General features: G+C 45.1%; 2 protein-coding genes across 2 annotated transcripts; one reads left to right on the forward strand and one right to left on the reverse strand.

Moving 5' to 3' along the window:
• Positions 1–295: 295 nt before the first annotated feature.
• Positions 296–2,384, forward strand: LOC108160963 (phosphoglucomutase-2). Its single transcript, XM_017295258.2, has 2 exons — positions 296–1,310; positions 1,376–2,384. Exons 1-2 carry the CDS (start codon positions 392–394, stop codon positions 2,344–2,346), a joined length of 1,890 nt encoding a protein of 629 aa, XP_017150747.1. The 5' UTR covers positions 296–391; the 3' UTR covers positions 2,347–2,384.
• Positions 2,385–14,519: 12,135 nt separating this feature from the next.
• LOC108158288 (extracellular glycosidase CRH11) lies at positions 14,520–15,883 on the reverse strand. Its single transcript, XM_017290525.2, has 4 exons — positions 15,787–15,883; positions 15,637–15,704; positions 14,960–15,215; positions 14,520–14,892 (listed from the first exon to the last, which is right to left on the reverse strand). Exons 2-4 carry the CDS (start codon positions 15,695–15,697, stop codon positions 14,640–14,642), a joined length of 570 nt encoding a protein of 189 aa, XP_017146014.1. The 5' UTR covers positions 15,698–15,704; positions 15,787–15,883; the 3' UTR covers positions 14,520–14,639.

The following is a 15,883-nucleotide window of genomic DNA, read 5'->3' on the forward strand; positions in this document are numbered from 1 at the left end:
TAATCTATATATACATATATATAAATTTTGATGTGGACAGTCTTTGCCTCTCGTCCTAAACTTTTGTTTTTTTCCACTGGCATCCGCAAGAGGCTATAAATCCAATGGCCTGGCCAAATCAAATTGCCAATGGATCAATTTGCGGTTGATGTGGAGCTTAGCCATGGTCTCTGGTCTCTGGTCTCCGGACTCTGGCCCCCCTCTGGGGGCTCGTAAATCGCAATGAGTTTGGGCATAAATTTTCAATCGTTCGAAGGGAGCAACAGCATGCAAATCCTAGGGATGGGTAGGCCAGGGGTTACCAGTCACACACATCCGACAAAAAACACACAGAAAACAAAATTGTTCATAGTAAACAGTGATCATTGGATCATCGATTTGGCCCTAGAAAATGTCCACCAAGAAGACCCCAAAGACGCCCGCGGAGGTGCTCAAGTCGCTGGAGCTGTCCGGCCAGGAGGATCTCGATAATCAGATCAAGAACTGGGTGTTGTGGGACCGCAACGAGGCCACTCTGGACCAGGTGATCGAGGCGGTGCACGACCAGGACTGGCAGGCTCTGCGGGTTCGCCTCTGCAATCGCATACCCTTCGGCACGGCGGGATTGAGGGGCGGGATGCGAGCCGGATTCGATTCCATCAACGATCTGGTGATCATCCAGACCGCCCAGGGACTGGCCGCATACCTCACCGACAGCTATCCGAGCATCCAGAAGCGGGAGACGCAGGGCGTGGTCATCGGCTACGATGGGCGGTACAACAGCAAGCGTTTCGCCCAGCTGACGTCGGCGGTGTTCCTCAACAGCGGCTACAAGGTGTATCTGTTCAATCGCATGACGCCGACCCCCTTCATACCCTTCACCGTTTCGGCGCTCAAGTGCCTGGCGGGCGTGATGGTGACGGCTTCGCACAACCCCAAGGAGGACAATGGATTCAAGGTGTACGCCGCCAATGGGGCCCAGATACTGCCGCCCCACGACAAGAAGATCTACGATGCCATTATGGCCAACCTGGAGCCGAAGCCCTCCTCGTGGGATCTCTGCATTCTGACGGAGAGCCCGCTGGTCGAGGACCCCTACCGCCAGATCTATCCGATGTACTATGAGATGCTGAAGAAGCTCCTGCCGCCCGTCCACCTGGAGACGAACGAGTGCAGCCAACTGCGGTTCATCTACACGCCGATGCACGGCGTGGGCTACTCCTTCATGCGGGAGGCCTTCTACCAGGCGCGCCTCAAGCCGCTCATCCCCGTGCCGGAGCAAAAGGATCCCGATCCGGAGTTCCACACCCTTATCTATCCCAATCCAGAAGGTGAGTCACAGACATTCCACTGCATATATGTATATCGAATCACAGAACTCTCCGATCCCTGGCAGAGGGTAGGGAGGCTCTGCTGATGGCCATCAAGAAGGCCGAGTCGGAGCACTGCACCGTGATCCTAGCCAACGATCCGGACGCCGATCGCCTGGCCGCTGCCGAGCTGGATCCCAAGGGTCGCTGGAAGATTTTCACGGGCAACGAGCTGGGAGCCCTGCTCGCCTGGTGGGCCCTGGAAAACTATCGGGCGCGCACGTCCAAGCCGGACGTGAGCAACTGCATCATGCTCTCGAGCATGGTCAGCTCCAGGATTGTGGGGGCCATTGCCCGAGCGGAGGGATTCACGCACGTGGAGACGCTGACGGGCTTCAAGTGGATGGGTAACAAGGCGCTGGAGCTGCAGGCCGCTGGCCGGACGGTGCTCTTCGCCTTCGAGGAGCCTCTGGGCTTCATGTTTGGCATGAATGTGGCGGACAAGGATGGAATCACGGCGGCCACGCATCTGGCCACGATGGCCTGCCACCTGCGGACCACCCGCAGCCTGACGCTCATCGAGAAGCTGCGCGAGATCTACGACACGTACGGCTACCATGCGACGCTCTCCTCGTACTACACCTGCGAGGATCCGGAGCTGATTGAGCAGATCTTCGAGCGGCTGCGCAACTTTGACGAGGACCTGCCGGGCACCTATCCCAAGTGCATCCTCGATGGCGCCTTCGAGGTGGTGTACGTCCGGGATCTGACCAAGGGCCTGGACACCGCCTATGCGGACCGCAAGGCGCGACTGCCGATGGTTCCCAGCGAGCAGATGATCACGTTCACCTTCACCAACGGCTTCGTGGTCAGTCTGCGCAGCACCAGTCGCGACCACAAGCTGCGCTACTACACCGAGATCTGCGCCCTGCCCGAGGAGAAGGAGTGGCTGGAGCTGGACGACCGGCTGCATCACCTGACCGATGCTGTCGTCGAGGAGTTCTATCAACCGAATGTTCATGGCCTGATTCGTTCCTCCCAGTTCGATATGCAGTGAAGACTAGACTAGAAAATACAACGCATTTCGGCATACCACCTTTTACTACCACGTGTCCTTTCCCCGCTGCCAGGCTAATTTTGGTGCTCCAGCAGCGGGCGGAGGCTTAGGTGTGGGAGAAGCCACAGAACGCCAATTATGCGTACACAGAAATTGCCTTCCATGTGGTGTAGCAGGGCCCTGCTTTTGTTTTCCTCCCCCCCCCCCCCCCCCCCCCCCCCCACCACAAACACGGGTATATGGCCCAACGGCGTACCGTTAACCGCATCCCGGAGCATCCCGGAGCATCCCGGAGCATCCCGTATCTGGGCGAAAGTATCTGGCAAGACAAACACTGAAATTTTATAGTTTCCCCTGCTGCTAATTGCACTCTGGGGGTAGGACTTCCCCTCCACCCATTCGACGGCGTGATAATCGCTGCCGATTGTGCGAATCAGCAAAAGTCGGGCAGAAATAATGAAAACAGTGATTAACAGAGAGACGACCAGGAGTCAGAGTCAGAGGCATCTTCTTCTTTGAGCAAATGCTGTAAACAGCAGGAAATTTATAGACAGGTCAGGGGCAGGGGCAGGGGCAGTGGCAGGGGCAAACAAGCTTCGACTTGGCTTTCTTTTCGGGACTTGCCCCCACCCCCCACACACATGTACGACTATGGAGAGAGTGTGTGTTTGTTTTCGGGTCAAACGGAATATTTCAATAGCCTCAAAAACGCGAGTGAGTGCTCCAGGTAAACATCGCGATGATCCCAAAGGTCTCCCCACAGCCCCGTGCGTTTCAAATTTCGCTGAAGACAAAAGGAGAAGGAAGACATACCCAATCATCCCCCCCATCCCAGCCCAACCCATGCATCCACCATACATATATGAAGACTGATGATAACCCGAGGACGAAGGAGAGCGTGCTGTTTGCCCAAGCCTTTTGCCAGAGCCCTCTGTCAGCCATTAAATTTTCCCTAAAATACAGAATACACATAATACAACCTGGGAAACGCACACGAATTAAATATTAATCCCTGTCGACGAACGAGCCCGACCCCGTGTGGGGCGTGGGGAGGGGGGAACATTTTTTGGCCACGCTTTACACGGTTAGTGGCGATGTGATGCTTCCAAGGTTAGTGCATTATTAAGCACTGTTTATGCGACATTAGGAACATAAAAGGGGCGACTCGATGCGACCCAAAGTCGCTGTAAATAAGACACGGGGACAGAGAGCACGGGGTAAATCAACAAAAAATAAAACGAATGTCCCACATGTGGGTGGGATGTGGCATCCCAACCCACACAGGTCTGCTCTGAGGGGAATTTCAGAATTTTGATACAACCATTAACTTAACCAAGAGGTTTTTGGCGAGCTTAAGATGTAAAAAATCCACAGATGTAGAAATCCACAATTGGAGGATCCCAATACTTAAAATGGAACCATCTCCACGGGTTAAAAGCACTATCCACACACCCAGAAAAAGGAAACATTTAAGCCAAAATCTCCCAAAAATATAATATATTATATTTATTTTAAAGTGTTTCTTCGCGACAAAAAAATGTCGATTGGTCGACAGCTTTTTTGAGAGTGCAATTTTAAAATTATCCTTAAAATAGCAACAAGTCTATCAACAAAACGGAACATATTCTAAATCGGAGAACCCAAGACGTTAAAAATTAACTTTAAAAGTAGGCTACCAAGAATTCGGGAAGAATAAATATGAGAAGTATTAAAAACCCTCTTTACAGACTTTTAATCAACGTGAAATCTTGTTCAATTCATGGGTGTGCTGTGTTTCTGTGTACTCTGCCCTTTTTCAATCTCTTCAAGGAGCATTTGTATATGCAAAAGGCTCTCAAATCCATTCGCTTTAAGCTGGTAATATGATACAAGTAGTATGTATGTATCTTTTCGATTCACACACTCATTTTAACCGCACGAAAAAACTTAACTCTAATCCGATTCGAATACAATTCAATGTCCTAAAGGTTACATTCGGATCCCATTCAGTGCTATCAATGCGCACCAATTGGATTCCGAACATCCTGGTCCTTGGTGCACATATGTTGAGGATATACTGTTACAGCAGCCAGCGGCGGCTATCCTAATGAGGCAGGGAAGGCCCATCCACCCCCTAAAGTGGATGGTATGGTGGTGGGTCGCAGGACAATGCCATCTTAAATTCGCATTCGAAATGAGGCAAGTGTGGCGGAGTGCGCTGCAAGTAAATTGATTACGTGCCACTTGCTCACATCATCAATTTCAGTCCATATGCGCGGATATCCTTTGAAACCCGCCAAAGGCTGCCCACAAAATTGTTAGTTGACACTCGAAAATGTCTGCTGCCCCCCCCTTCCTCTCTGTACAATCGTTAATTAAACAACAAGCAGTTGTTGACTTCCGCTGCTGCGGTCGCCGCCATTTGTTGCAAGTAATCGTATTTGCTGTGTGTTGTTTTTTCCTTTACAACCGATTTCCTGTGATTATGATAAGCATCGGCATTGGGATGGGATGTCCTGAAGGTCTGAAGCCAACGAGGGAGCCGCAAAGGTTAGCGTTTAGCCGGAGGTTAAATCTAGTAAGTGAGATCGGTTGGCCTAAAGAATAATTATTATTAAAGATATATCTTATAGAATTTAACATTTGAATAATCAAAGGTATGGACTCTGAAAAGCTGCCATTTTTTAGCTTGATTTGATCAATATATCGAACCCTGAATGAATTCCGTTTGAATCAATCTTTGCTTGGAACTTTGGAAGGATATTTTTTTTATTTATTTATTAAATTAACAAATTATCTGTTAATAATGGTGCTTAGTTACTAAAGGCGGAAAAAGATAAGTTAAAAGTTAGCTAAATTTAAATGATTATAAATATTGCATGCAATTAGCTTAAGAGACAGTTCAGGGGATAGCGTTTGACAGAGGGAGTTATAATTATGGCATAAAACCCTAAAAGGTTCATGATCAGCATAATTAGACCTACATATGGGTAGACGGATAGGCCTAAAAGTACGGGTAGGTCTGGATGGAACGGCCAAGTCAATCTGACCCAAGAGAGTTTGGGAGTCAACAGTCCCAAGAAGGAGCTTGTGCACGAACATTACGCCATTGCATATTCTGCGATGGTGCAACGACGGCAGGTCAATAAGATTTAGCCTAGACCGGTAGGGTGGCAAGATTCTACCCGAGTCCCAGTTAAAGTTCCGAAGGGCAAAAATTAAAAATTGCTTTTGCACGGATTCAATAACAGCCTGCTGCTCTTTATACTGCGGGCTCCACACACAAGAACAATACTCCAATATAGGACGTACTAACGAGATGTACAGTTGTTTCATAACGTACGGGTCGTCAAACTCCTTGGACCAACGCTTGATGAACGCTAAAACACCCTTAGCTTTATTTACAGTTGCAGCTATATGGGTGTTGAAACACATCTTATGACCAAAAAGGACTCCGAGGTCATTTGAACTCGAAATTCGCTCAAGGACATGATTTCCTAGAACATATGAGACAAAATGAGGAGCGCGACGGTAAAATGTCATAAGTTTGCATTTGGAAAGGTTCAGAAAAAGAAGATTAGTTGAACACCACAATAGTAGTTCACTTAGATCAAGTTGAAGGCGTGTGTGCAAATACCAATCAGAGTAAGAAAGACAGATTTTGACATCATCAGCATACATTAGTGTAGTAGAGTATGTTATAACTTGAGGAAGGTCGTTCACAAATAAAATAAACAGAAGCGGGCCCAGATGACTTCCCTGTGGCACACCTGAAGTAACATTAACAGTATTTGACAACACGTTAGAAAACAAAACACGTTGAGTACGGTTAGAGAGATAGGACAAAATCCATTCAAGAAGATTCGCTGGGAACCCTAATAAAGAGAGCTTTTGAATAAGCAGAGCATGGTTCACAGAATCGAATGCCTTGCTGAAGTCCGTAAAAACTACATCCGTCTGCAAACCAATTTGAAAACCACGGTGGATTAGGTTAGAAAACTCAAGAAGGTTAGTCGATGTTGAACGATGTCTGAAAAAACCGTGTTGCGACGGAGATATCAAGCTGCAACAAAGATGTTGCAGTTGCCGGGTGACCAGGAACTCAAGAAGCTTCGGGATGGCGGAAAGCTTTGCGATACCACGATAGTTTTCAATGTTTGATCTTGAACCTTTTTTGTGAAGCGGAATGATGTAGGACTCATTCCAAATTACTGGGAGACAAGACTGTTCCAAGGAGAGGTTGAAGAGAAAGGTCAAGGGTTTGCAAAGGGACTGGGCACAGTGTTTTAAGATGCAACTTGGTACCTTATCTGGACCCGCAGAAAACGATATGTCCATAGATGACAAACCTTCCAGAACAACGCTTTCCTCGAAAAAGGGCAGAAAAATGCTGTTAGCTTGAGGTAGCTGGTACGGATACGGAGTGGATGCGTTGTAAATATGAGACGAGTACGTTGTTTGGAAAAAGTTAGCGAATAAATTTGCAATACCAACAGCAGAAGCTTCTGTTTTGTTCTGGTAATGAAGGGACGGAGGAAAAACGTTTGACTTGCGCTTAGAATTAACGAACGAATAGAATTTTTTAGGATCACTACGAAAGTTACTACTACATTGTGAAAGGTAATGATTATAACACTGACTATTGACGGCAAGGAACAGAGAGCGAGCGGAGGAGTATAGAGCTAAGGCCAACGTGGAGCCCGACTTCTGGTACTTTTTATAGAGCCGGGATTTATTATTTTTTAAGTATGACAAATACTTGGAGAACCAGGGAGGCTTGGACGATACAGGTACAGTGATATCTGGAACAAACGTATTAAGGGCGGAGTAAATAGAACTATAAAACGAGTTAACAGTTGCATCTATGTTCGGTAATGAATAAAGAAACGACCAATCAACACGCGAGAGATGTAGATCTAAATCAATAAAGTTTGTTTTGCGAAAACACTTTATGTGACAAGGAGCCATGGAACTGTCAGCACCACCAGATTGTGTACACTCCAGTGTTACCAACAAAGTTGGATGGTAAGGATCTTCAGGGAGAGATATTGGGCTTGCTCTAGATACCGTAGCAAGAGAACCATCGTTAACAAAAACGAGGTCAAGAAGTCTGTCCCTAATGTTTTTAACGGCATTAATTTGGACAAGGGAAATATCCGTTAGCCCATTGATAAAGTCATTATGGCAATTGGGAAACAACAGGTTAGCGTCATTACAAGGCAGCCAAGAAAGAAATGGGAGGTTAAAGTCCCCCATGACAATAATTCGATCATTGCACCCTAATGCAGAAACAAGATTATTAATTGCTGAGAGGTGGTGTAAGTAAAGCTCAGCATCAGACCTGGGAGGAATGTAAGAGCAGGTTAAATAGAAAAATGCGGAGCCAACACGAACTTTGACTGCAACAAATTCAATTCCATGAATGTTATTGAATGGGAATAACTCAGAGGAGAAAACAGATTTAACTGCAATCAGAACCCCACCTGCAAAAGATGGGCGGTCTATAAATTCTATAAATAGTGTAACTATCAATGAAAATTTCATGATCATTGACAGAGGAGTTAAGCCAGGTTTCGGTAAACGCGATGGCATCGAAATCAAAGGACGCGCTATTAGTATGAATTTGACGCAACTTTCCCAGCAAACTGCGAACGTTCTGATAGTGCATGGAAAAATAGTACATCAGTTTTTTGGAGCATGTTCGGTAATTCTTGGATTCGAGTTCGAATCTTTGAGAAGGAACTCATGCACAATTGTATGCACCGAAGAAGCGATAACGAAAAGCAGACTGGGCAAAAAACAATAACAAATTGCCTGCACGAGGCCGATGTGTTACGTTGCAATATTGAATTTATATTAAACACTTGTTTACAAACAAAACACTGGTGGTTAACACAAAGTAGAATCAAATTAAAGAGATGCGATAATAAATCAAAACAAAGACACAACAATGTTGTATGATATTTAGGCAAAGGGCGGAGAATGCGGGAGCAAGAAAAAAAACACAACCGGCTTAAGCAAGAGCTAGAAGCGACGTTTGATTTTTGTTTGATATTCGTTTGTTGTTTGTTTTTGTTTTTTTTTTTTTTTTTTGTATTTTATATATTCTATCATTATATTATTTTCAAAGACAAAACCAATGGATCGTTTATGCAGCAATCTGATGTTATCAGTTATAAACGGATATATTAGGAACCTAAATATATACTTTATAAGGTCGAATACACCTACTTCTCTGTTCTGCCATAACATCTTCACTATGTAAAATCAAATTGAACAATAAATTATCAATAAATGCGAAAGTTATACAAAATCGATCCTTACCAAAACGAGTTCCTTAGAGATCCCTATTTAATGTGTGTATAATCTATAAATTTGTTCCGATTTGTGTTTCGTATCGTATCGTTGAAACATTAACTTAATCAATAATTCATCAGTTTTCATGGCAGCTGCAGGGATCTGTTCTCCCCTCCTTTCTAACAATTTGTTTTTGTCGTTTTATTGTTTTCGTTTTTGTCGCATAAAAATGACAACAAATTAGTTTGACTTCCGTCGGCGGTTTCCCGCTGAGTTTTTCACAGTTTTGTTTGATATTCGTTTGTTGTTTGTTTTTTTTTTTTTTTTTTTTTTTTTTTGTATTTTATTCGTTTGCGCGTCCTTGAGTACCGGCCAATAAATTATGTGAAGGATGCTGTCAGGGCAAGCGCAAACCCTCACCAAAACAGAAACAGAAAAGGGGAGGGATCGTCCGTATAGGGAACGCCCGGACGGACACGGAGTCAGCCTCTAGATCAGGGTCGGGAGTCGTCCGATGGGTTTGGCGAGGGCGCGACGTGTTTGATTAGCTTTATTAAATATGCAAACAATGCAAATTTCTCTTCTATTTTTTTTTCTTGTATTATTATATATATTGTTTTTGTTCAAAATGTGGAAAATTCACTGGGAGTTTAATTGCCAGAACGGCACCGAAAGACAGAAAAAAAGCGTACAAAAAATGTAAAATTTAATATGCATTGCTTACTATACGTATTCCCCCAGACTGCCACAACCCTCCCCTTGCCCCACCCCACCCCCCTCAGATTTCATCGAGAACAAATTGTTTGTAATGCATTTTAATTTTGTTCTCCTTTTTGCCGCAATAAATTTTATTTTTTTCCCCACAAATTTGAAGTGGGAAACGTGTCCATAATTTAGACCGGGAAAGATCTTTCGATGCTTCAGGAAATTTACATGATTTTTCAGGGGCTCTACGCAGCTGTGGGTACATTTTATATAACATTTATTTTCTTTTTTCCCGTATTCCCGTGTGCTGTATTAATTCCTAAATGTCTCTTGTGTTCTGTTCGTTCTCTTTGTCTGTCGATGGGCAAGTCACCAATAAAAATGGCTAAGAGAAATTCCCATTGGCAAAGAGAAAGGCACAGACCGAAGAGAGCGGCGAAAGGTTAGTACAAACTGCTTTACCGACTGGCGGGCGCTTAGTTTGTTCTGCTTTTCAAATGTGAAATGTTGAAATTCATAGATTTATAGGTTTGTTAAACAACATTATTTTAAGCATGACATTCAAGAATATTTAGTATTATAATTATTAAATTAACTATCAAACTTTTGAAAATAATATGCAAATCCCATTAGTGGGTATTCCATACCCTAAGACTGGGACCAAAATTACAAAAATTCAAGAAGGATAAAAGCCCTGGACTACACTTTTTGTAAATCCTTTTTGAAGAAAAGCTGTAAGCCATGTTTAAGGCAGATTTGCTCCCCCATTTTTGGCTAAACAATTCAAATATCATATCGAATTTCTTATCCCCATTATTGCACGACTTAAACATCAATAGGATTATCAATCTTCAGCCACATGCGGCAAAATGACAGAACTGAACTTGAAATTTAGATTTATCCTCCATATGCGTATGTATTTTTGTCCTTTTTGTCAAACCATTGGGGGGGCGAGAGGTCAGGCTGGTGGCATGGAAGGGAAGCATGTATGTATCCCCAAGGGACACGCAACGGAAATCTACTTCTGCATATGGAGATGCCATTGCTGCTGGTTGTTCCTCTTGTTATTTCCATTACTTTTCGGCAGCATTTTCACCCTTTTTCCATTGAAACATCGCACTCAGCCCACCCATCCACTCGGTTGAAAGGGAAAAGAGTAACAAACGGAAATGTCGGAAAAGTGCACATATTGTATGAAAAAAGGTTCATTAGCAACATCAATTATATTTCAAGAGCCCAAAAGTTTCCAGAAAAACTAAGTTAACAACATTTAATGAGATTATTTATGAAAATTATACTTGTTGAAAGAAAAGGTTAAATAAGGAATGAGATGGAATGGAGTCCTAGTCAAAATAATAGAATATTTCACTGTCTAATACCAAGAAAGATTCTTCTGATTTGACCTGGTATCAGCCTTAAAGTTATCGCCCAAAATGCAGGTAAATCTGAAATCTCTGTTTCCGTTTCCTCACATCTTAAAGCGGGTTTTTTTTCATCTGCACTTTCCATCATTCGCGTCGTTTCCATCGCTTTTGCGGGCTTTCAGTTTTCCCATCAATTATTCCCAGAGCAGAGCCCATTCTGCCGAATGTCCAGTGGAGAGTGGAGAGGAGTGCAGAACTGAGGAGACACTGCTGCCTGGGCATTGTTTAACAATTAACGGAACAAGTTGTTTAACTTTACCTAAACGATTTAAGTCAACAGTAAGAGCGACAATCCCCACCACTTTAGTCCTTCGTTCGCCTCCACTCTGCTCTTTTTCATCCACTCCAAAGGACTGGACTGGCTGTCGTCCTCGTCACTAGCTCATCAGGATGGAGAGAGGATGTGCCTCTGTCAGTGCTGCTGCTGCTGCTGCTGCTGCTTCCGCTTCCGATGACTGCACAAATCGTTGAATTTCCTTCTCTTTTTTTAGCTTTTTTTACAGGCAGGCAGGGCATCCATCTCGTGGCTCCAGCTGAAATGGCAGAAATTTGTCAGGAAACATTTTCGTTTTGTTTGGTTCTCGTTTGGCGGCACTCCACCTGAACTGCACTCCTCCCCGCTTCAATCCATTCGTACTCCTTTTTGTCATCTTGTTTGTTTTACTTAAAGGCCAGGGAATGAACGACTGCTGGACTGTCCTCCGGCCAGCGGAAGGGGGGGATAAGGAATGGAATGGAAATAGCCGCTTAAGCCGCTCTCTATTGGCATCCGCGCGCCCACCCACAGTCTCGGAGGCTGATTGGACTGGCAGCGCGACTTCAATAATTAAATTTGCGACATTTCAACGCTCACCGATCAATGGAATGAATTAATTCTTGTCAATTATCCAAGTGAGGACTCCTGAGAGCCAGATTCAGAGCCAATTTCAGGTCTCGGCCGCAGGCTCAGTTTCTGTCGCTTCTTTCATGCCTCTAAATAGCTAAAGCAGCAGCCACAAATGAGAACGCTGCCATTGAGGGCATCGACTAGAGGATATCCAATGATCGAAAGTAATCTACGGGATAAACTAAATGATTCAAATTGATTAAATTATTGGGATAATTGGGAGGTAACTTAATTCCTAGGAGCAGCTGTTTGTACCTGTTTCTAGGTAATCCCATATACCCTTGCGCTCTAAAAGTACAGGGTAGAAGCACCAGAAACAGAGGCACCAGCAAAAACAGCCGTCCAGCGTTTGCCGACAATAAAATGTCACTTGATCGCTGCATTGGCGCTCGTGTCCAACTGAATTTAGGCATCGCCGGCGGTGGTCACTCTCCGGAGTTGGACTCGGACTCGGACTCGGTGCTGGGGCTGCAGTTGGAGCTCAGTTTGGGGCCTACTCTGACCAGGTGGCGTCGATCTACCGCAATGCTGCTGCTGCTACTGCTGCTGCTGATGTTGCCGCGTTCCGCTGATGACGACCACACAAGACGCTTAATTTGTTGCGCCCCATGCCGATGACAATGCGAAGCCGCATGTTGTCTTCTGTCTCCTGTCTCCCGCTTGACTCCCAATCAATCAGTGATTGCTGCTGTTCTTCTCTCTGTCTCTCTCTCTGCCTGATCAAAGGGGGGAAGCAGAAGTGGCCTGCTTTTTGCTGTGTTCTTTTTTTTGTTGGCAGTACCGTTTCATCGATTATTCAGATCACGCGAACTGGAGGCATGTTCTGGTCTCTCCCACTCCCTTTGTCGGATGAAGCTTTCATTTAGTTGCTCTCACAGAAAAGCCCCGCCTCATTGAGGCTAGCGAAAGCTACTATAGGCAAAACAGAAAGCTTCGACTTAGAATTGCTCAAAGCTTGACGAAAGTTTATTCAAAGTTGATCAAGTTGACGAAAGAAAAAGCTTTAAGTGGGAAATGATTAAATCTTCGTATTTAAAGACATTGCATATGTGATTAGGAAAGATCTATGATTAATTCATCGAATTGAAAATAAAGACCATGAACTTCGAATAAATAAACTTGTCTAAGAGTCATTAAAAAAGTACAAAAAAATATGGAATGTTGACAGCAAATGTGAAAAATGTTTTTGCTTAAAAAGCAACTCATGTTTATAGCTAAAGGGAGCCCTCGTTGTAAATATCCTCTTTCCCTGACAGCCACAGCGCATCCTTTTGCCACATGCGAACGAGTGCCACTTTAATGAAAATCTATCACAGTCAGGAAAAGTTGCTCCTGCTGCCGGGTGCCGCGAGTAAATTCATTACACTTTCTCAATTATGTGAGATACATTTTAATCAGAGTCGGGGCGGGTGGGGAGCATCCAGGATGCATGAGTTGCTTGGAAAAACCTCAACATAATCAAGTAAATTAATAGCAGCGAGCAGAGAAGGCCGCAGTCAGAGATCAAAGTAATTAATTATAATAATTAAGAACTTTTCAGAAGCTGCCTGCCACTCGCTGTCTTACTCGGTCTGCCACTCTCTCTCCCTCTCTCTCTCTCTCTCTCTCTCTCGCTCTGTTGTGTGTTGCCACAAAACTTTTCAGCATTTGCATGCGGCAAAGGCCGTTGACAGCGCGGGCGGGTCGTGTGGGGGAAATGTGGGGGCGTGTGTGTTGCTGGAAAGTGCGTGCACCTGTTGAGATTTGAGCAATTCCCCAAGCAAATCCCATATTCATATCTTGTCCGGACTCACACTCCCCCACCCCACTCCTCCCTGCTCCTCGCTTAATCCATCTTGTGCGGCATATCCCTTTTGATTAAAGATGTCATCCAATTTATAGTTTTTGTCATCTACAGGAGTTTGTTGTAGTTTTTGGTGGTGTTGTTGTAATTGAATAGTTTTTAATCATCGCTAAAAGCGTTGCCTTTGGAGGCAGTGCAGCATCCAGCAGGCATGAAATTCCGCTTCGTTGAACTAATACGCTAAAAGCCTTTACCAACACTGCCTAACACGCCCCCTAACACTCAGGCAGCCCCAGCACCGCCCACAGGCAATTGTTTGTGCTCAGCGGAGCAGCAGGCGCTGGCTGCGCTTTTGCCTCTCCCCCACTCCCACGCCCACTCCCCCCGTCGCCTCTTGTTGTTTTTGCTGCGAGATTAAGCACGAAAGGGCAGAAGAAGGATCGGCAGGATGTTGGGCAGAACGCACGTTGTGCAGTGTGTGGCATGTGTGGCATGCATGTGGGATGCAATCATCTAAAGTGTGCAAAACGAGTAAAAAGAGAGCACATGCAGCCACCGCAATGAATAAGCTTTTGACACTGGCTGAGGGCGTGGCAGGGCATCCACTTGGAATCAATTAATTGACCCCCAACACACACACCCAAAAAGGGAAAAAAGGGAGAGAGAGATGGGGAGACAGAAAACCCCAGCAAAAAAACAACAAACAAAACAATCTCGCAAAAGTCTCCCAAAGATATCGCAAAAGTCTCGAAAAAAGATATCACAAGAGTCTCGTTAAAGTCCCGTTTGGGAGCTATCACAAATGATACTTTCACTGCCACAAACTGAACAACACAAGTATATTTATACCATTTCCGGATCCAAAGAAAGGCGTTTTGTCTCGCATGCGATCTCTTTTGTGGGCATTTGGTTTTCTGGCTCCATATCCTAAGGCCTATGAGAATTTGCAAGGCAATTGTAGATTCAGTCATTCAACTTTATAATAATTTGTAATACCGATACATTCGATGCATATTCTCTAGACTCCTAAGATTGGTAACAACTACTTTAAGGCTAAATTCGGTCCAAGACGACTACAAATATTCGATAAATGAATGATTTACTTTATTTTTATATTACTTTACTTTATTCATCTTTACTCCGCGGAGTACCTCGGTTTTCCTCTCTCTTCAGTTAAAACTCGAATATATGTGCATATATCCTGGATTTAGGACTCCCCTTAGTTGGCGGGATACTGGATCTCCGTCTTCTTCACATTGAGGACGCCAGTGTGGTCGGTGGCTCCCTGGACGGTAGTCACCTTCTGGTTGCCAGAGGCGTCGAAGGTGCTGATGGTCTGCTGGATTTGGGTTGCGGGCACGATGCTGCCGTACGACTGCTGGGAGCCGGTGGTGCTGCCATATCCGGCATACGAGGGATTGTAGGCACCAGATGCCGAATCCTCGCCGAAACGGTTCTCGAGGTTCACGCCCCTGGAAAAGAACAAAATCTCAATAGAATCAATATTCCAAGTAGTGGGGGGGACGTTGGTGAACCTACAGGGAAGCTGGAGCCGCCTGCTGGGTGTAGGAGGTGCCGATGTGTCCGGAACCATCGGGATTTTGAATGGAGTGGGAGGCGAAGGTGATGCTGCCGCCGTTGCCGGACGAGGAGGAGGACGACGACGAAGACGAGGACGAAGAGCTGTAGACGTCGCGACGCAGACGCCTCAGCAGACGGGCACTGACGGGATGCACGTCCGACTGGCGGCCCTGGGAGTCCAGAGTGAAGAAGGCGCGGGGCACGAACTGTCCAGCTGTGGGAGAAGATCGGGAGATTATTATAGCTACTCCAGATATTAAAGGGGGGATCCCAAAGGGTTGTTTTTGCTTTGTGAAAGTTGTATCTGAAACTATGATCCAAAACTTGTTTGAAATCTCTAATTCCGCTTGACTATTCATAATTCCGGAATTACTATGTGGAAAGTTTCGACAAACATTCTCGCAAAAACCGAATTTCACAGAACAAGTTTTAAAATTGATATTTTTAATGGATTTTCGATGGGTTTTCGGGCTAACGGATTAACATACCCGGTTTACCCCCAAAGACTTGCTAATTAAATTAAATAATAATATACATGATAATCGTTTAACAACAGCCTTGACTATCCGTAGTCGCTCCGATGATGTAATTGCACAGTCAGAGTTAGAGAGGGGGACAGGGGGACTTGCACTCACCGGAAGAGGCAGCAGCCGCTGAGGCCACACAGAGGGCGAGAGCAATCAAGGCGTATTTCATGGTGGATCTGTAACCAAACACACGCACAATTAGCAAATCAGGTACTACAGATATATATATATATATATCTATGGGAAAGCCACACTCACAGAAATGAACAAAAGACTTAGGCAGCGAACGCGTAAAAAGTTCCAAATCGACTAAACCGCGGGCCCACACCGCAGCGCTTTTATATGGAAATTTTTT

The sequence above is a fragment of the Drosophila miranda genome, chromosome 3, assembly GCF_003369915.1.
Source record: "Drosophila miranda strain MSH22 chromosome 3, D.miranda_PacBio2.1, whole genome shotgun sequence".
NCBI classification, from domain to species: domain Eukaryota; kingdom Metazoa; phylum Arthropoda; class Insecta; order Diptera; family Drosophilidae; genus Drosophila; species Drosophila miranda.